This window comes from Perognathus longimembris, chromosome 3 (assembly GCF_023159225.1).
Source record: "Perognathus longimembris pacificus isolate PPM17 chromosome 3, ASM2315922v1, whole genome shotgun sequence".
In the NCBI taxonomy this organism is placed as follows: domain Eukaryota; kingdom Metazoa; phylum Chordata; class Mammalia; order Rodentia; family Heteromyidae; genus Perognathus; species Perognathus longimembris.
In genome coordinates, this window is record NC_063163.1 from 114,252,968 (window position 1) to 114,273,302 (window position 20,335).

At 51.8% G+C, this 20,335-nt stretch overlaps 1 protein-coding gene across 3 annotated transcripts in view; it reads left to right on the plus strand.

The window, feature by feature from the left end:
* The first annotated feature begins 5,492 nt into the window (after nt 1-5,492).
* The window catches only part of Zbtb16 (zinc finger and BTB domain containing 16), a 171,138-nt gene continuing 156,295 nt past the window's right edge, over nt 5,493-20,335 (plus strand). Inside the window, exons 1-2 of one of the 3 annotated variants that reach the window (XM_048343875.1) lie at nt 5,493-5,564; nt 8,677-10,033. In XM_048343875.1, coding sequence (XP_048199832.1) covers nt 8,766-10,033 — 1,268 coding nt within the window. In that variant the 5' untranslated portion in view covers nt 5,493-5,564; nt 8,677-8,765. Of the gene's footprint in view, nt 5,565-6,398; nt 6,568-7,247; nt 7,813-8,676; nt 10,034-20,335 lie in introns of those variants that run through there. The other 2 variants (XM_048343878.1, XM_048343877.1) reach the window with 2 other exon arrangements.

A 20,335-nucleotide genomic window follows, 5' to 3' on the forward strand; every position in this document is an offset into this window, starting at 1 on the left:
AATAACCTGAGCCCAGGCTGCTTGTCATTAAGGGACCTCTCTTATTAAGTCTCTCTTTTTTAAATGGCTGCCATCATCTGGTCCCAGTGTACATTAAATCCCATTATAATTATAAACACACTTTCCCATAACATCCTTGCAGATCTCATCCACAGTGCTTGGACCCTCAGGGCATCTTTGCACTAATAACAACTCAAATTTGCTATTTGAGTTGACAACATTAGGTCCCAACACCATTTGCAATATGCCAGAGAGAGAGTGCAGGAAAGAGAGAGATGGGGAGAAGGAAAAGGGTTTTTTTTTTTTGTCTTCAATTGTGAAGATCTTGGGGTCATGATGATCTAAGGTCTCCAGAGCACTAGAAAAAAAATTCTCCCTTTATCTCCCTTTGAAAAGTCAATCTTAAGAAGGGTGTGGTGGTATATACCTATAATCTCAGCATTCAGGAGTCTGAGCCAGGAGATCTTGAGTTTGAGGCCAGCCTGAGCTATAGATAGAAAGCATTGTTTCAAAAATAAAAATCAAGACAAAACAAACAAGTGGAACAAAATCATCCCATATCTTACAGATGGATGAGAGGAAGGGAATGTTCTTGGGAGGGAAGCTCAGGTTTGTAGATGCTGCAAAGAGAGAGGAATAATGGAAGTAAAGGAGAAATCTTTTGCCTGGTACCCGTGGCTCATGCATGTAATCCCAGCTGTTCAGGAAACAGATCTAAGGACTGAGGTTTGAAGCCTGCGTAGGCAGAGAAGTTATCAGATTCTTTTTCTCTTTCACTGTTGAAAAGCCAGAAGTAGAGCTGTGGCTCAAGTGGTAGAGTGCCAGCCTTGATCGAAAAAGCTGAAAGGACAGCATTGAGGCTCTGAGTTCAATTCCCAATACCAGCACACACATACCCACACCCCCCGCCCCATCTTTTCCTGAGCCTTAACTTCCAGGACACACATATCATGTGTGATCATTTTCCCCCTCTCCATTTTATGGAAGGGCCATTTAACCAAGGGATATAAAAGAATTTATTTTTTTAAGGTGAAGCATAAGAAAAAAGTTAATATATGCATGGGGTAGATTCTGACTAATTTTTTTTACATCGTTTGTGTTTATATTGTAGATGTTTGAACGATAGCTTGAGGGATTGGGGGAAATTGTACCATGGCTTTAGAGAAAAGTCATTATGGACTTGCTGTGTCTTCTGGGGTCTCCACTGAGGGAAGATGGATGGACTTACGTGCCCAGGTATGTCCCTTAATGATCACAATGGCAGAGGAGACCACTTCTCAGATTTTCATGGTCTGCCTCCCTCTATGAACATGTATCTCTCCTGCTCACGACAAGCTTTTAGGAAATGCAAAGTAGCTTATCCTCCCCCAAAGACAGGAATCTTCCATTTACCTATTATCACAGGAAAGCTTATTTTTAAACTGAAAAAGTTTAAATATGTATTCCAAATGAGCAGTTGGAATAAAAAAAATAAGGAGTTGCAATGTTCCATTCACACTCAGACAGAATACTCAAGACACCTTTGTTATCTACTTTTCTTCTTGAGTCTCTGTTGATGTTTTATTGTACTTCAAAAGTTACTCACAGGGCTGGGAATGTGGCTTAGTGGTAGAGTGCTTGCCTAGCATGCATGAAGCCCTGGGTTTGATTCCTCAATACCACATAAACAGAAAAAGTCGGAAGTGGCGCTGTGGCTCAAATGGTAGAGTGCTAACCTTAAGCAAAAGAAGCTTGGGGACAGTGCCCAGGCCCTGAGTTCGAGCTCCAGGACTGGCACGCGCACACACACACACACACACACACACACACACACACACACACCACTCTCCAACTTTTACCTGAGATTCTGATCGGGTAGGGGGGAGTGCAGAAACCCTGGGGACTTGCTTACCTGGGGGTTCCAACTGGTTCTCATCTTGGTAAGCCACTGCATAGACTTGGCCTCAGTGGGTAAGAGGGGAAGGAAGTCAAGGGAAAAGCCCTGGTTTGTTTGATGTACTTCTGCTAAGAGCTTAGCTGTGCAGTCTCAGAAAGGTCTAGTTTAAAGAATGAGCTCTGAGGTGTAATAGAGCTGCAGTCTTGGCACGTAACCTCTCTGAGCTGCAGCTTTCCTGTCTGCAGACCTGAGAAGTCACACCGCACCCACACATGGTTATGAAAATTAAGTGACACACGGTGGTCAAGGTGAGGGTTGATTCCATGTCTCCAGTCCCATAGGCTGCCTTAGATCTGGTCCAGTCTCCTGTTTCACCAACTGAGTTCAGAAAGGCCGCCATGGGTGAAGGGAAGTATGTGGGCATGGGAGGAGATGAAGGAAGCAGATTTAAAGGTGGAATCCCATCCGAGGGTCAGCTCATTTATTTCTGTTTCAAGCTTGACCTGCCCCTAAAGGTGAATTCTTGTATTTTCATGAGAGCTGAGCTGAGGTTCCAGTTCACTTTCTCACACATACACACAGATATGGCATGGGAGTTTGAACTCATGGCCTCACACTTGTACTACTTGCTTGCTCGGCTAGTGCTATTTATAACACTTGAATCATCCTTCCAGTCCACACTTTAGCTGTTATTTTAGAGATAGGGGGTTGAGGACTTTTCTGCCTGGACTGGTCCACGAGTCTCAGCCTCCTCAGCAGCAAAAATTACAGGTCTGAGCCACTAGCACTAGGTTTGTCATATTATTCAACAAAAAAGTTCAAAAAAGACAGAAGGACAACACACACACACACACACACACACACACACACACAGAGGGAGATTCTCCTTGTAATTTTCCATCCTGCTTGTTTTTAGGTGCTGCCATATGAAATCTCTGAACTGGGGATTCTCATCAGCCTTCTAGGACCCAAGGACATAGCTGTGGCTATAAATGGTGCCAGATTTGGTGGGGGAGCTGCTACTGCTGTATCTGGGCCCAATAAACCTTATCAAACTGCTGTGCAGCCAGCCTTCAGCGCTAAGTGGAAATGCTCAGAGCCCAGAGCTGGCACTCAGCCCACAGCCTTGCCTGCCTTCTCCCTTTTTTTTTTTTTGTTACCTTCTCCACCTCTTAAATTCAGGCATTAATCTCTCTTTAACACTTACTAACAAGGGCTGGGCTTCTTAATAGGCAGAGTTTATGAAGCAAGGGAGATTTTCACATAGAGTGACTATGGCATAGGGTGGGGGCAGCCAGGGGCCAGGGAGAGATGGTTCTTTCTTTCCCATTGTTTCTAGAGATTCTCTCTTTCTCTGATTTGAGGATTACTAGGAGATTAGGCTCCGGGGTTAATTGTGAGCGTCTCCTGCGTTGCTGGGAGAAGCTGGCAGGTGAATGGACACTGCGTCAGCTTCCAGCAAGCACCATCTAGGCAGAGGCTCAACAAGTGCAGCCTGGTGACCTGTTCAGGACCTTTCCTCTTCTCCTTATGTCCATCCATTCTGGCTTTCCTTCCAGCTTGGTTCTCTCTTGAACTTTATTTATTCTTGTTCAAGTCTCGGGGCCTGCACTCAGGGCCTGGTAGCTCTCCTTTAGCTTTTTGGCTGACACTGTACCATGCCTCCACTTCCAGACTTTGGATTGCAAATTGGAGATAAGCTTCTTACCCTCCTTCCTGCCCAGGCTGGCTTTAATCTATGATCCTCAGATCTCAGACTCCTGAGTAGCTAGGATGACACGTAGAAGGCACTTAGGTTTCTTTACATCTTTCTTTTCACAGGGCATAGACTTCCGCTTGAAAAAGAAAAAAAAAGGCAGTTTCTAAATAGGGATTGCTCCTTCTAGGTCACCAAATGAGGACCCTGGGGTTGAACTTTTCAGACACCATTGATTTGATGTTGGCTGTCACAGGATAGCTTAGCCCCTCCCTTTACTTCCAAATATTGGCCTCTGCCTGGTTTCTCTCCTGGTCCTATGGGTCTGAGCCTGAGCTTTTTCCACTCAAGTAGGAGACTGGAGCATCTGCTGGGGTAGGATGGCTTGTATCCCCACCACCTCATCGGCAGCTCTCGTGGATCAGCCTGGTCTCCGGTGGGTTTTTGCCTTTGTTCCGTGACCCTACAGCTCTTGGGGTTTGACTCTTGGTTTGGGGCAGGGCTAAGATGTGATTCTTGCGGAAAGAAAGCCTCTGGCCGCTGGGCAAGGACCCCATCATGTCTGCAGACTCGGGGACTCCTTGGCTGCGATGCTAACTAACTGCTGGGACCCTAGGACCTCAGAGAAGGGCCGTGCTGACCTGAGACCCCGAGACTAAGCTCTCTACTCTTCACCCTCAGGCCCACCGCTGGGGACTTTGAGTTCCAGGCCAGGGCTGGAGTGTTTTCCGTCTGTTGGTCACCTACACTTGCCCAGCGTCCAGAGAAAAGGGGCGGGGGGGGGGTAGTTTAGGCAGCCTGAGGAAGGGCGGTTTTTTTTTTTTTTAATTGCTCTACCCTGGGGTTAGTGATCTTAACTTTACCCCCTGAAGTGGGGCAGCCTAGAACTTTCCACCGCCTTCTGCTACCTAAAAGAAAAACAAAACTCGCACTGAGCAGGACTTGGCGGGCCCCGCGGGCAGGCCCCAAATGGTAAGGGAGGGAGGGAGGGAGGGAAGTGTCTCTCAGGCTTTGACCTCGGCCTCTGGCGCTGGCCGCAGCGAGGTGTCTCCCCTCCACCGTCCACCGCCCACCTCCCGGCCGCCTCGCTCACCGACCCGGGCGCCCCGCGCACCCTGCCCGAGCCTCCCCCAGATCCGCCGCCGCGAGCCCGGGAGCCGGCGAGGCCGGGAGAGGACGGGGCTGGGGTGACACTCGCTGAACTGGAACTCACGTCGGAAGCCCGGGATTAAAAAAAAACGTCCGGGGACGCGCTGGCAGCCCGGGGAGAGGAAGGGAAATCAAACCCACGCCCGGTGGGAATGCAAACTTCGGGGCTCCGGGCCCCTCACGCCCCCCGCCCCCCGCCCCCTGGCGTCCCCATGGGGGGCGCCGCCCCTCGCCTTCCTCTTCCCTCGCTGCCCCCGGGGCTCAGGCGCGGGGCGGGCGGCAGCTGGAGCCTCGGCCGTCCGCCCGCCCGCCGCAGCCGCAGCTAGATGTCAGGCGAAGCCCGGAGCGCGGCGCGCGGCGCGCGGGGAAGGGGCGGGGCGGGGCGGGCGGGGCGGGGCGGCAGCGCCGCGCGCACGGGCTGGGCCGGCGCGGGGGTGGGGTGGGGTGGGCGGGCTGAGCCCGGGGGCCGCGCGGGCGGGGAGGGGACGGAGGGAGGGGAGGGAGGGGGCAGCTGTGGGCAGGGAGCCGCGCTCGGCCGCCAGCACTAAAGATGGAGAGGCGCCGGGGCCTCGCAGGGGAGGGGGCTCGGCGTTGACGTGGGACGCGGCGGAGGCGCCGCCGCCGGTGGTGATTTGCTAACCTCGCCTCAGAGTGGAGTTGAGGGTGATGAGAGCGGGTACTGCGAACTGCCGGGCGATGCCGCCGCTGCCGCCGCCGTGAGACGGAGAGCAACAGTTCCCCCACCCCGCCCCTCCCCGACACCGGCACGCACACGCACACACACACACACACACCCCACACACCAGGCGCGCACACCCACCCCCGGCGCTCGGCTCGGCAGCGGTGAGTGGTGGTGGTGGTGGTGGGGGGGGATCGGGGAGGGGGTGCGCGCCGCCCGGGAGCGCCGCGCGCCGGGGGCGCCCCGGGGTCCGGCGTCGGCCGCTGCGCTGGGGCGAGCGCCTTCCCCGGCGGACGCAGCCGTCGCCCGCACAGGTTGGAGCGGGGGGTGGTGGTGGTGGTGGTGGTGGTCAGCAGGAAGCGGGGATCCCCCCTTCCCCGGTTGTCAGCTGAGGCGCCGCTGCCTCCCCAACCTCTCTCCAGTCCTGTGGGCACCGTCCGGGGGGAGAGGGTCGGGGGTGGGCGGCGCGGCCGGGCGGGCGCCGAGGGTCGGGGCGGGGGGTGGGGGGGGGGGTGTCTCGGCCGCTTTGTACCGCCCGGGGCCGGCCGGCCGGCCGGCGGGAGGGCTGCGAGCCTGTGGGTGCCCGCGCGTGTGCGGACCGGCGCGCGGGCGTGAGCTCGCTCGGGTTGTGGCTTATTTATTTGTGTGTGTATTCGCTGGCCGGCTGGGGAGCCAGAACCGGAGGAAGCTGACGAGTGGATCTGGAGGTGGAGAGCGGCGTGATTACGACTCGCTCGGGTTTTGTTTCTCTTTGGAAAACAAAACAAAACAACCCCCCCCAAACACAAAAAATCGCAGTGTCCCCCCCTTTTTATTTGCTTGGTTGGACTTGATCAACCCCCCCCCCCCTCAACCTTTTCCTTTTCGGGAAGTGGGGGAAGGCAGCTCCGCGAGTGAGTCCCCAGCGCCCCGGGCCCTCCTCGGCTCTCAGGGGGAGCGGCCGTGGTGGCGCCGGAGCTCGCCGTGCGCTCCTGGCCGCGCGCGCGGTGGGTGCCGGGGCTCTGCACCTGATGCGTCCGTCCGGGACGCCTTTCCCAACCGCGGGCGCGGGCGGCTCGCCCGCCCGCCCTCCCTCCCGCTCGCCGGCTCGCCGGCTCGCCAGGCCCCTGGCTCACTCCCCGCACGCGCCCGCAGCGCGCACGATCCGGCCCGCGGACGCCCCGAAATGTGCCGGGCGCGCTCCTCAGACACTCGCTCTCCGCCTTCCCGGAACGCTCGCCCGGGGCTCGGCACGCTGGCCGTGCGGAGGCCCGGGACCCAGCCCGTCGCTTCCCGGGGGAGGTGTGGGGAGGGGGGGGGTGGGACACAACTCCGGGCCCCGGGTGGGAGAGGGGTGGGGGCTGGCCGCCGATCCCTTCTCGCCCACTCTCCCTCCACTCGCCGCTGCCGAGCTTTTGTGCTTCCTTCTCTCTGGGCGGCCCGGGTCCGCTGCCTCTCCGCCCTCGCCGGGGTGTGTGCTACCCCGAAGGGGCGAGCTGCGCCTTTGGCCCGATCTCTTTCGCTTTCCTTCCTTTCCTAACTCCGTTCCCTTCCCCTCAGGCTCCCCGACTCCTGGGGAAAAGTTCCTTCCCGAAGTTTGCCGAAGTCGTCTCCAAGTCCCGGCGGGGGTCGCTGGAAACTTAGGGGTGTGTGAGAGCGCGATCGTCCGATCGATCGCGGAGCTCCGGGCTGCTGAGCACCGGCTCTTCCCCACCCCGGCGGAGCCGCGCAGCCGGCACTGGCCGCCTCACCAAGCTGCGAGCCACAGGGCGGGGGGGGGGGGGGGAGACGGCCGCTAGGGCACCCCATTTTCCCATCAAGACACCCCAAAAGACTCGTTTTGGAGAAGGAATTCGGTTCGTTTCCCGACTCCTTTCTACTTCTCCGAAACTCTGCATGTTTGCAGGCAAAAGCCCAAGGCGCTGAGGCGCGTGCAATGGTCGGCTCGCCCTAGACGGCCTGAGTTTCCACCCTTGGGTGGGCAGCCAAAGTGTCTGGAGCAGCCCCCCCCCCCCCGGGTTAACCCTTTGCGCGTGAGCTCTGGGCCGCCCCAGCCCCTATGGCTGGCTGCAATATTGGTCAGGCCAGGCAGAAGTTGGGAGGGACCTGGGCCCCTTGAGTCTCTCAGTCAGGATCTGAAGGGGTTCAGAGCTCTGGAGGCGTCCTATTGATCCCGACAGGCCCTGGGAGAGGCCTTTCTCTCTCAGCCTTGTGTTATCCTCATACTGGCCTTAACTTCTATTAGGGATGCAGGTGTCCATGCTAGCGTGGAAGGACAGAGGCCCAGGGAGGCACTGGCTGATGCAGGGATAGGCCTGGGGAAAGAGACCCCATTTCTCAGAGACTTTCTATGGGTCACAACAGCAGGCTGCTGGTCCTGGCTGGATTTGATTTGTCTCCTGGGGCTGTCAAAGTGCAACAGCAATAGGACTTGTATGCATGTGTTTATGCATGTATGCGTGTATGTATGTGTGTATGTTTGTATCTATCTGTCTGTCTATCTTGGTTATACTGAGGCTTGAACTCCAGAGCTTGTGCTTGCTAGTAAGGTAGATGCTTTATCGCTTGAGCCACACCTTCAGCCCTTTTTGATTTAGTTACTGTGTTTAATAGTTAAAATTTGACTTGAATTTATGTCTGGGCCAACCTGGACCACTATCTGCCTATTTATGCTTCCCGTGTGGCTGAGATGACAGGCACTTGTCACCACACCCAGATTTTTATGGGTTGAGATGGATTCTCGTGAACTTTTTTTTCCCCCTTTCTTTTTTTCTTTTCTGCCAGAGAGGGCATTGAATGCAGATCCTCTTGTTCTCTGCTTCTCCTGTAGCTAGGATTACAGGTGTGAGCCACCACACCTGACTGGAAAACTTGGTTTTGAAGATGAGGTTGGCTACACAAGGGATGGAGAGTGAGATTGAATGCTTTAATTGAGTAAAGGAAGGAGTTCAGATCTTGTTAGTAAGGGTGTGGGCATTTCCTCAGCGTGAAATGCCGGCCTCAGTCTCGCGTTTAAGAGTGTCCTGGACAGCATGCCATTTCCGTTTCACCTGATGCAGCACATGTCCCAGAGCTGTGAATTGGGGAGAAATTCTTGTGGCAGGAACTTTTCTTTATTCTCATCATACCTGTCTTGGGAAGGCAAATGAAATTCTGTTAGAGATTGAAATCTCTGAGGAGCTGTTGCTGAGAGCTTGGTAGGGCGGGGGCCATGCGGTGTTGCATTCTTACTTTCAGGAACACTGATGAATCTACCATTCCTCTCATCTCTCTTCCTTCTTCCCTTCTCTCCTGCAGACCCCTCCACTGGCCCAGGAAGCCCACCCTGCCCCACCACACAGAACACAGAGGAAAGAGAGCCCCATGCCTGAGCCCAGGCAAGAACTATGGATGTGACGAAGATGGGTATGATCCAGCTGCAGAACCCCAGCCACCCCACGGGGCTGCTGTGCAAGGCCAACCAGATGCGGCTGGCTGGGACCCTGTGTGATGTGGTCATCATGGTGGACAGTCAGGAGTTCCACGCTCACCGGACGGTGCTGGCCTGCACCAGTAAGATGTTCGAGATCCTCTTCCACCGTAACAGCCAGCACTATACGCTGGACTTCCTCTCGCCAAAGACCTTCCAGCAGATTCTGGAATATGCATACACGGCCACGCTGCAAGCCAAGGCGGAGGACTTGGATGACCTGCTGTATGCCGCAGAGATCCTAGAGATTGAGTACCTGGAAGAGCAGTGCCTGAAGATCCTGGAGACCATCCAGGCCTCCGATGACAATGACACAGAAGCCACCATGGCTGACGGCGGGCCTGAGGAAGAAGAGGACCGCAAGGCTCGCTATCTCAAGAACATCTTCATCTCGAAGCATTCCAGCGAGGAGAGCGGGTATGCCAGTGTGGCTGGACAGAGCCTCCCCGGGCCCCTGGTGGACCAGAGCCCTTCCGTCTCCACCTCGTTCGGTCTCTCAGCCATGAGTCCCACCAAGGCTGCAGTGGACAGTTTGATGACCATCGGGCAGTCTCTCTTGCAGGGAACTCTCCAGCCTCCTGTAGGGCCCGAGGAGCCAATGCTGGCGGGGGTTGGGCGGCACCCTATGGTGGCGGAGGTGAAGATGGAGATGATGCAGGTAGACGAGGTGCCCAGTCAGGACAGTCCTGGGGCAGCGGAGTCCAGCATCTCAGGAGGGATGGGAGACAAGGTGGAGGAGAGAGGCAAAGAGGGGCCCGGGACACCTACTCGAAGCAGCGTCATCACCAGCGCTAGGGAGCTGCACTATGGGCGAGAGGAAAGTTCTGAGCAGCTGCCCCCCGCAGCCGAGGCTGGCCAGGGCCCCCCCACCCGACCAGATCCCCCAGGGCCCCTAGCAGAGAAACATCTGGGTCTCTACTCCATGTTGCCCAACCACAAGGCTGATGCCGTGTTGAGCATGCCATCTTCTGTGACCTCTGGCCTCCACGTGCAGCCTGCCCTGGCTGTCTCCATGGACTTCAGCACTTACGGGGGCCTGCTGCCCCAGGGCTTCATCCAGAGGGAGCTGTTCAGCAAGCTGGGTGAGCTGGCTGTGGGCATGAAGTCGGAGAGCCGGCCCCTTGGGGAGCAGTGCAGTGTGTGTGGCGTGGAGCTCCCAGATAACGAGGCGGTGGAACAGCACAGGTAGGCTTCATACCCCCACCCCCACCCCGTCCTCCACCTGAGTCCATCCTCTCGCCCTAGGCCCCACCTTCACACCTTGGCCCTTCCTAAGTCTGGAGGCTTGGCTCCCTCTATACACACACACACACACGACACGTGCTAATGTCCAGTGGACACTCGCTCTACAGGTGGTAGGGTGAAATGGGGGGGGGGGCTACCTGAAACATTGGGGAGCTCATGGACCCAGATTCTTAATAGGCTTCTTCTCGCTCTCTTTTTTTGCTTTTGGACTCCCACTTCTTTTGTTTTTTCTTTCTGTGGTGTCGTCTTTGCTGCTTTGCCTGGAGTCATTGATGAAGAGGAGTACGTGTGGTTCAGGAGGAGGGTCTCTGTGACCTGTATCTGGCCAGGTCACCAGGCCTCGGGTCCTCGGGCCTCAGCTCACATGCAAGCTGTCACTGACCGCAGCCCAGGGAGATGGCAGGGGCTGAGCAGTGCGTAGGCCAGGTCCCCAATGTCTGTTCCTGCAGCCACATTGAGTGAAAGTTGATTTACCCTGGAGCTGGGGAAGGATGAGTCTGAGAGCCTCGGTCTTGCCGTCTGTGTAGTCTCTTCCTTCTGCCATCTCTGTGCATGTTGAAGGCAGTGCGGCTTCCTACCAGCCTTGCCTGCCCACTGGCTTCCAATTCCTTCTCTGTAAAATAACCTTTCGTTGAGCTCTCATGATAGGCTTGGATCAGGAGCAAGCACTGCACCTGGAGCTTCTTTGTTACCACAGGTTTGGGAGGGCAGAGTGATGCTAAGACTCAGGCTACAAGTACTCTTTTTCTGCATTATGTAGAGAATAAGAGACAGAGCTTGATTCAAACTCAAGACTTAGTTCTAACCCTTGGGCTTGATGGCCAATCATGTGTGCAGAACACATGATTTGTTACTGGATATGGAAGAAAGGACAGGATGAGTCTGTAGTGTTTGTCTTCTTGTTTCTGTCATAAACTATAGACTGGTCGTTCACGCTCTTCGCCTCTTGATTGACGTCTACAAATCCATCTTTAATTTGTCGTTAACGTTTCTGAGTGTACCCTCTGACCCGACGGTATGCTGATCTTGGGTGGATTTTGCACTTTTGCACCCACTCTATCTCTCCCCCACCCCTCTATTGCTCATTTAGGTGGGGGGAGGTAAGTGGGTGGGGGCGTTGGGAAGCAGATCTAATCACCCCTAGCTGCAGCCTGCCCCGGAGACTGCTCAGTCTGCTGCTTTGAGCTTTACCTTGTGGAAAGTGCTGCCGAGTTCAAAAGTAGCCGGATCTTTCCGGTGGGTAAAAAAAATAACCTCCGTTAAGGTGTGCCTTGTTGATGCTTGTGTGCCCCCCCCCCCCCCGGAAATAGGCCGACGACATTGTATTTGTTCTCACTCAGACTTTCCTAAGGAGGAAACCCCCTCCCCAAAGTTTCCCAGATGCAGCTCTCATCTTCTCCGGATGTGAATTATGTCAGCTCTTTGCTGAGGGAAAATGTGGTACGATGGAAAGTCATTTTTTTTTTCTTCTGGATCTCACCAGGTTGTGCTTATTTTTTCTCTACCTGATAGACCACAAAAGGTGTCACTAGCCTGAGATTTCTGGGGTCTTGTGTGATGAGACCCTCATTCTTCTGGGGGTTGGTTCTGTTACATTGCAGTGCATGAGTGGTGCCATTAGCTATATCTGGTCGTGAGAGTTTAAACTAGTTATTTGAGCTTCCTCAAGTTTGCAATGTTGGCTTTTTGTGTATGTGCTGGGACTGGAGCTTGAACTCAGGCCCTTGCTCTCAAGCTTGTTTTTTTTTTTTTTTTTGGCCAGTCCTGGGCCTTGGACTCAGGGCCTGAGCACTGTCCCTGGCTTCTTCCCGCTCAAGGCTAGCACTCTGCCTCTTGAGCCACAGCGCCGCTTCTGGCCGTTTTCTGTATATGTGGTGCTGGGAATTGAACCTAGGGCCTCGTGTATCCGAGGCAGGCACTCTTGCCACTAGGCTATATCCCCAGCCCCTCAAGCTTGTTTTTTTTTCTGCTCAGGATAACGCACTTCCACTCGAGTCATACTTCCACTTCTGGCTTTTTGCTGGTTATCTAGAGAAACCAGTCTCTGGATTCATTTGCTGAGGCTGGTTTTCAATCACAGTCCTCAGATCTCAGCCTCCTAAGTAGCCAGGACAATAGGCCTGAGCCATTGGCACCCTGCTAGCCACATTCACTTTTTAAAATGGTGGTGATCCACAAGGTTGGTGCTGAAGTAATATAATCAAGTCCAGAAATCTCTAGAGCTATGTCAGGTTATTTCGCCTAGCCACTGTGAGCAACGGAGCCAGCCGTCTGCCATCTTGTTTTGGTCTTGTGTTTGTATAGCTCTTTCTCCATGCTTCCTCCTCCAGGGTCTGCGTTTGTCTATAGGGTGGTGCTGCTGAGGACCCTGTCCTCATGAGCAGGTGACAGAGATACACTGGTCCTTAGTCCTCAGTGTCACACTGTGTGACAGAGAGAATGGAAAGTTGGCACTCTAGACTGAGGAGCTAGACCTGTGGACAGTGCCTTAGCTGGACAGTTGTGGGTGCCGGAGGAAACTGAGAAGGAGCAAGGAGACATTCCTATGTGTACTTGTCCCAATTACATGGTGGTCCTTAGCAGCCCGATAGATGGCACTTTGTGGGAGGCCTTTTCCTCTCCCTCACCCTCAAAGCTCTGAGATTCATGTGAGCTTCCCCATTTCTTAACTGTTCTCCGTCTCTCTCGCCATCTTTACCCATCAGCAGTTTGAGAAATGTTCAGGTGAAAAGAAGAAAAATCACTGCCGTGAATACAAACAAAAAGGGCAAGGCAGAAAAAGCAGTGGGAGACTTTGATGCCAGGAATCTGTGGAATTGGCTGGAAATACACAGATGTGACCATGACCAGGTGACAGGCTGTAGGGCTTATTGTTTGTTTCTTGGGCTTTTTTTTGTTTGTTTGTTTTTGCTGATCCTGAAGCTTGAATCTGGGGTCTAGGTGCTGTCCCTGAGCTCCTTTTGCTCAAGGTTAGCACTCTACCACTTGAGCCATGGCACCACTTCTTGCTTTTTTAGTGATTTAACTGGAGATTAGAGTCTCACAGACTTGCCTGTCCAGGCTGACTTAGAACTGCGGTCCTCAGATCTCAGCTTCCTGAGTAGCAAGGATTACAGGTGTGAGCTTCTGGTGCCCGGCTTGGTTTATGGTATCTTAAGTCAGTAGCTGAGGGTATTGGTCTAGATAGGTACCCAGAAGTTATTCTTTCTTTGGTGAGGAACAAAGGGCAGAGTATGAGGAAGAGAGCGGAGATAAGGAGCTGGTTATGGGATCTCATCCATAACCTGACCCCAAGTTGGGATGGAGTGAGGTGAGGGCACCTCTTGGCCACACAGGTAGTAGCTGGATTGAAACAGTGAAGTTATTCATCATGGTCCCTGTGGTAGAAGTAAAGTCAAGCGTAGTTACAGATGGATTGGAAGGCCAGACAAAGATACCATTTGGATAAATCACTTGGGGCTTACTTAACTAATGGAACCAGAAGGAAGACAGACAGTGAAAAGACTTGTCCAATCAGGTGCATTCTCTAGGCAGGTGAAAGAGCGAGCTCCGGACCCTGACTTCCTCAGGGCGCTTGTTACAGGAGTGTCTGAGGGACAGAAGATCATATCAGGCTTCTGGAAGGACGGCTCGCTCTTGTGCTCTAGCTTTGTCTTCTTTCTCTCTCTCTCTCTGAAAGACTGGAACAGTTTGAATGTGGACTGGTTTAGTCTAGAGACCAGCTCAACTGGGAAAAATGTACATTATCATTCTCTGCATTGCATGGTATGTGTGTGTGTATACATGTATATGTATATATATGTGACACCACAGCATAGACTTAAGTAGGAATATAGTCTTAATTTATAGCCCTCAGTCTTTTTAGGCTGGTATATTGAATATGTTTCTGGACTTGGTGCTGCACAATCTGAGTATGCATTTCTCTAGGATGTTCTGTGTCTTTCATTCAGGTCAGGGTGGCTCTATCCTGCATAGACTCACTAGGAGCTTTTGTTCGTTTTGGAAAAGAAGCTCAGGTGCCACCAAGAACGGACTCAGCCATGTCCCTGGGCTCATGACTAGCCACATGCCCTTACTATGTAAGGGGGTATAGGGCCATGAGCCTCGTTGTGCGAATATGGAATCTGAAATGCCCTGAACGCTAAAAGGTTCTGTATAAGTTTGTGGCAAACTCATTTAGTGGCAAGGCCTGATCCCAACTGATGTGAGGCTATTTTTATCCCACTTATTTTGAATATTCATATGTTTTTGCTGCAAAAAATATTAACGTGTTTGATTACAGAATGCCGTCCTAGTCTCGCTGGAGCTGCTAAACACATGCGCCGGAGTGCCTTTCTGAAATCTGTACAGTTCCGATTTCTGAAATACCCAGCAGTTTGGGGTACAGAATCATGGGCCATTGTCAGGCCCCAGTGTGTTTGTTTATTGCTGATACTGGGGCTTAAATTTAGGGTTTAAGCACTGTCCCTTAGCTTTTTCCATTCAAGTCTGGCATTCTACCACTTTGGCTACAGCCCTGCTTCCGACTTTTTGATAGTTAATTGGACTTTCCTGCCTGGACTGGTTTTGAAACACAGTCCTTAAAGATCTCGGCCTCTTGAGTAGCTAGAATTACAGGTGTGAGCCACTGGAGCCCAGCTGTGAGTCCCTGATTTAGAGAAAAGGAAAAAAAAAAAAAAAAAAAGGTCTTTGGAGCAAGTAGGTGCTTGCCCGTGGTCACACAGCTATTAATGGATAGAGCCAGGCCCTGTGCTGTCTCCCTCCACAGCAGTCCATATAAGAACATAGAGATTGCTGTTCTGGGTCATGTCCATCTGACCTAGTCTTCAGTTGCCAGCACTATCCTAAGTTGCCGCCCTAGGAGGCTGTAGCCATCTTCCTTGACGTCAGTTCTAAAGGTCAGGTGTATACAGGCCTCTCTTAGCAGCTATTTATGGCTGCTCTGTCATTCACAGATTTGTCTAAATCCTTTCTTGAATCCCTGTCTGTTTCCAGGAAGTATCCTTTTGGGGTTGATGAATGACTTCAGTTTCTAACCTGCTGGACTTCTTCTGGAAATCTGGTCTTTGGGAGACACCTTTTTGGTTGTGAAGGTGGAAAACGGGTAGCCTTGCCTGGGTATGCCCAGCCGTGGGACGGTCAAGGCTCTAGAACTCAGCTCTGAATTTGTGTTTTTTTTTAATTATTATTATTTGTTGTGCTGGTGCTTGGGCTTGATTACCTGAGTATTACCTCTTAGCTTTTGTACTCAAGGGTAGCCCTCTCTACCACTTGAACCACAGCTTCTTTTCTGTTTGTCCCCCCCCCCCCCCCCCCCCCCCCGCTAATTAGAGATAAGAATCTCATGGACTTTCTGCCCAGGATGACTTGGAGTTGTGATCCTTAGCTGTCAGCCTCCTGAGTAGCTAGGACTACAGGCCTGTGCCACTGGCGTTCATTTCTTCTAGCTCTGCGTTTCTTTCAGTTCTCTGTCACCACGTTTGGTCTCTTTTTTGGCATCCACAGTTTTATTCATTTGTAAAACGGAGCATAGTGGATAAGCTTTTTGTGTGCATCGTTGAGCTCTTTAAGCACTCCTTTACCCCCAATGCCCACTTACATCTTCTTGAACTCCTTTTGGCTAATTGTATTTTGCTTGGAGTCTGGATTGACAGGCCAGCTAGCCAAGATGGAGTCAGTTTGATTTGCTTCTCTCTGCTCTGATTTCATTCATCACTGTTTTAGCTTGCTGAGGTTTACTGTGCCATTGGGCACTAGTTTGTGCTCTTGGAACTTTTGAAGATGACATCTTTATTTTCCAGTGGAGGATAATTTGCTTGCTCTTTCCTGTGAGTGAGATGTCCCCTTTCAATTTGCTGTCACTAGTGGATGGGCCTGCTTATTGCTGGGTGGGTGGGCAGGGGACAGGGGAGTTGAGTAACATTTTTTTTCTCCTATGTTTTAGGAAAACTGCTACCAGACTTTAAAATGTCATTATCCCAAATTGTTTCAACCAACCCCCTTTTGTAGCTGTTTCATATCTTGCTAATTCAGAAGAAAAACATCTCCAATCACTTTGTGTTTTTTTTTTTAATTAATGACTAAAACAATTTCAACTGACATGCAAGTAGATGACTTAAGAGTCTTGCTGAATGAATATGGGTGGATGTTGGAGGGTTCTTGAATTTTTCATGACCGCTAAAGATTCTCTTTTGTCATGTTAGTTAAAAGTGCTGATGGCAGTTACTCTGAGTGAAAGAAAGATTTGCCACAATATTTTCCAGCTACCTCCAACCCTGAGTTTCATATATAATGAATGTACATTTCCGCTTCTCTGAATGGGAATCCTGATCCTATTCTTTTCCCACCTATTCAGCTCTGGGTGTGCTTCTCCGAGTGCTTGTAATAACGGTGCCTTCTCACAGGGTTGTTGTGAGGATCAACCAAGAGAATATTCACTCAGGGCATGCAGTAGTGGCATGGAGTGTGTGCCCCATGGGTGTTTGCACTTGTATCCAAGTGTACCAAGAATAGTGCAGGGGAAGAATGTGTTTGTGAGGGTCCAGCCCCACTTTTCCCAGAGGCTGTCCTTCAACCCAGTGCTGGAAGCCAGCTGCCTCGGGCCCCATGCGTTTGGGGGCTAACACCTTGTGTACCTGTATCTTCTCCGAGAAGCTGGATCTGTTGTTCTGTGGCAGGCAGGGTACTCTTTGTCCCATTGACCTGTGGGCCTGGTGAGTCATTCCAGTTCTCGTTTCAATTTAGCTGGGCAGCACTCCATGCCGTCGGCTTGCCATGCCGCTTCTCAGTGTGGCATGCAGCCGCCCGGATGCGTGGTCAGGCATGCAAATCTAGTGGAGCTCAACCACCGGCTTACGGAAGGGAGCTCGAGGGACCTGGGTGGCTCCGAAGGGTGGGTGGATTCAGGAACATCCTTGTCACCCGCCAGGCTCTGCACTCCCAATCAGCACCTGTAATCCCCCTTCCCAGCTGCCTTGTTAGGGAGCTGCTGCTAGTTCCACGTGCCTGATGCCCAAGAGGTTAATGGACTTGTTCATGGTAAACCAGGATGGGGTGCTTGGATTTTTATCCCGATCTCTGATGTTGGGTGTCCAGTTCTGGCCTCTTGTTTTTTTTTCTGGCATGAGAAGGGGACAGTAACCAGAGTGTCTCCTACAGCAAAGGCTCAAGTCTTTGGGTTCGCAGACCCCAGTGGTTTGAGAAGTCTGTTCATTCCTTACTGATACAGAGACCAGATTCTGGGAGGGAATGGGAGAGCTTTCCCCGCTATTGTGAAAAGCCGAACCCGAGAAGACGAAATCCCTTGACAAAAATAAGTTTTTAAAAATCCCATGTGGTTCATCTCGTGCCAGCACAATCTACTGTCTCTCCTCCAGAGCCCAGGTTTAGATTTCCTCATTATGTGGGCTCTGGTGGGAAAATCCATGGCTGGGTTTTGTCCATGCGAGGCTTTACCTGTGCAGCTTCAAGAAGGGCGTCGGGCACTTTTACTGCCAGCATGGACACTTCGGCTAAAGACTTGCAAATAATACTAATAATAAAAATCAAAAATCCCCGGCTTCATTCTAAATTCCCTGCTCACTCTCCATTCTGCGCTTGAGACTTGATTTCCTTCAGTGTGAACAGATCTTGTTTGATATTGCAATGGGAAGAATTCGAGTGAGGTCGGAGAAAGAACTTCTTGCCAGAGTAGGGCATTACTGAAGAAGTTACTAGAAGCCCCAGGCCATGGACGTTTTGGTTATGCTGGGCCAATCAGAGTGTAGGTGGATTTTTAATTTTTTTTTTTTTTTTTTTTTAGTTTTCCCCTCCTTAGGGGCCATTTGGACTCCTCTACCCCACCCTTTGAAATTAGGTTTTTTGTTTTGTTTTTATTGTTTTTATGTCAGTCTTCGGGCTTGAAATCAGGGTCTGGGCACTGTCCCTGAGCTTCTTTGTACCTAAGGCTTGCACTCTACTACTTTGAACCACAGTGCCTCTTCCCCTTTTCTGGTGGTTAATTGGAGATAAGAGTCTCATCATGGACTTTCCTCTCCAGGATGGTTTTGCACCATGATCCTTAGATCTCAGCCTCTGGAGTAGGTAGGATTACAAGTGTGAGCCATCAGCACCTAGCTCCCTCCCTCCCCCAGAAATTAGAAGCAAAGACATAGATGTGTTCAGAAACTACAATCTCCAGGCTTATTAAAAGCGAATAAACATACCCCCACACCATTATGTTGGCCTGTGACAAGGCCCTTGTGCAGGAGCAAAAATGAGATAGCTTATAACTTAAAGCACATGGCGGAGACTCCAATGTCGTCTTGTCTCTCTACCTCCCGCTTCCCCGTGACCCCAGCTTGACAAGGGAGCCCCCTGCCACCTTCTCCCCGGTTGCTCTCTAAGTGGATTAGCCCAGCATTCTGATCTTGCTGCCATTAGGCCCGTTGGCACGACTCTCTTTGCAGTAGTGAGAAGCAGATGTGGCCGACCGTAATGGCCCTCAGGGTGATCCATCAGACCCTCAGTGCTGGGGGAAACATTATTAGTGTTAATTTGGGGGAGTCTTTTATGGTAGCTAGGGGAAGTGTGGAGAGATTGTTGGAAATTTATTTATTTTAAGCTGATCAGCAGGTTAGGTGCTGTAGGAATCTACCATGTCTAACCCCTCTCCCCCTCATTCCCCAGCATTTCTTTTAAGGCCCTTCCTCAGCTCTGAAGCCCAGACCTGATTACTTCCAGAGTTGGAGTGACAACTTAGCAAGCTCTTGTTTCTTGCCCATGTACCTTATTAGTAGCACCTGGCATCATAAGCCACTAATGGGAACCAGTGCTCCCCTCCTGCGTGGCCAGTGACAAGTAGGCCTGTCAGCCGGAGCTGGCCGTACGAGGAAGTTCTTATTAGCTTTATGGTCAGGAGAACTTGTCCTGTTCAGGAAATGAATGTTGCTGCTAAAGGTCCCCGGCCCTGACCCTGGCAGCGTAACCTGTGCGGGCCGGGGAGACCCCGTGCAGGATGCTTGGATTTGCAACCCCTCTCTGGTTCTTGTCATATGTAAGGAGGGGATCATTGTGGTATGTTGCAGCCTTGAACTTTTGATTTATGCACTGAGGGGGACTTAACCTTTTCTGTGCCTGGATGGCTGGAATTGATAGCCGTGTGTGTGTGTGTGTGTGTGTGTGTGTGCATGTACATGTATATACATCCGTGCACACACGTGCATATTTTCACATATACACATATGCAAGTCCTCATGTGTGTTTATGTGCAAGTGCATGCACGCCTGAACATGTGTCTGTATGTGTATATGCCTATGTGCACCTTGGGTGTTCACATATATACATGGGTGTATACACAGGTATGCATGTGCAAGCAAGTAGATGTGTGGGTGTGTACATACATGCATGTGCATGTGTGTGGGGTCATGTTTGCATCCTAGACACAATGCACTCCAGCCAACAGGAGCTGTGAGAGGCTGGAGCACATCTTATCTTGAAGTGAACTTGGGTTCGAATCAGTCCTCTGACGTTTAAAAGCAGTGTGACCTGGGTACCCCATCTTCCTGGACTTCGGGGTGAAGTGAATGGTAGTATACTGTTAGGTGGAGTGCCATGTACAGAACACACAGACTGCTGGAATGGCAGTTGATTGTTGAGGTCGTGACAACTTCCTTCATTTTTTTCCCCTGATGCTAAAGTGCTGATATTTCTAATTTTTCAGATAGTACTGGAGTTAGAACTCAGGGCCTTGTGTACGGGAGGCTTGTGCTCTACCACTTGCACCGCGCCTCCAGTCAAGTTTTTAAAAAGTGAAAAAGAATAGCACAGTGCATTTTCCCGTTTGCCACACACCAAGCCTACAGTGCTTAAAGGAAGGCCACTCAAGTGGCCTCCTTCCTCCCCCTCCTCTGTGGCAACGTTGCTAAATGTGAATTTTGCAGAGAGCAGTAGTGTCTGACCTCATTCTTGAGGGAAACTTCTGCCTGACACGTTTTTAGAAAAGATGTTTGTGCGTCGTCTGGCAAATGGATGCGTTACGTCTGTGGCTTTGGCTGCTGCTGCTGCTGTTCTAAAGGTTCCTGGTGACAGAGGGGTGAATTGCTCTTGGGGGGGGGGGTGAAGCTGTCTGTCTGGACTAGAAAAGGGGGATGCAATAAGGGAGGGAGGGAGGGAGGGATGTCTTCCCAGGAACTTTTACAGCAAGTCCGCCCATCTGCCTTGCATGGTTATGGCATCATGGGGTTGAGTGCCAAAAGAAAGGAG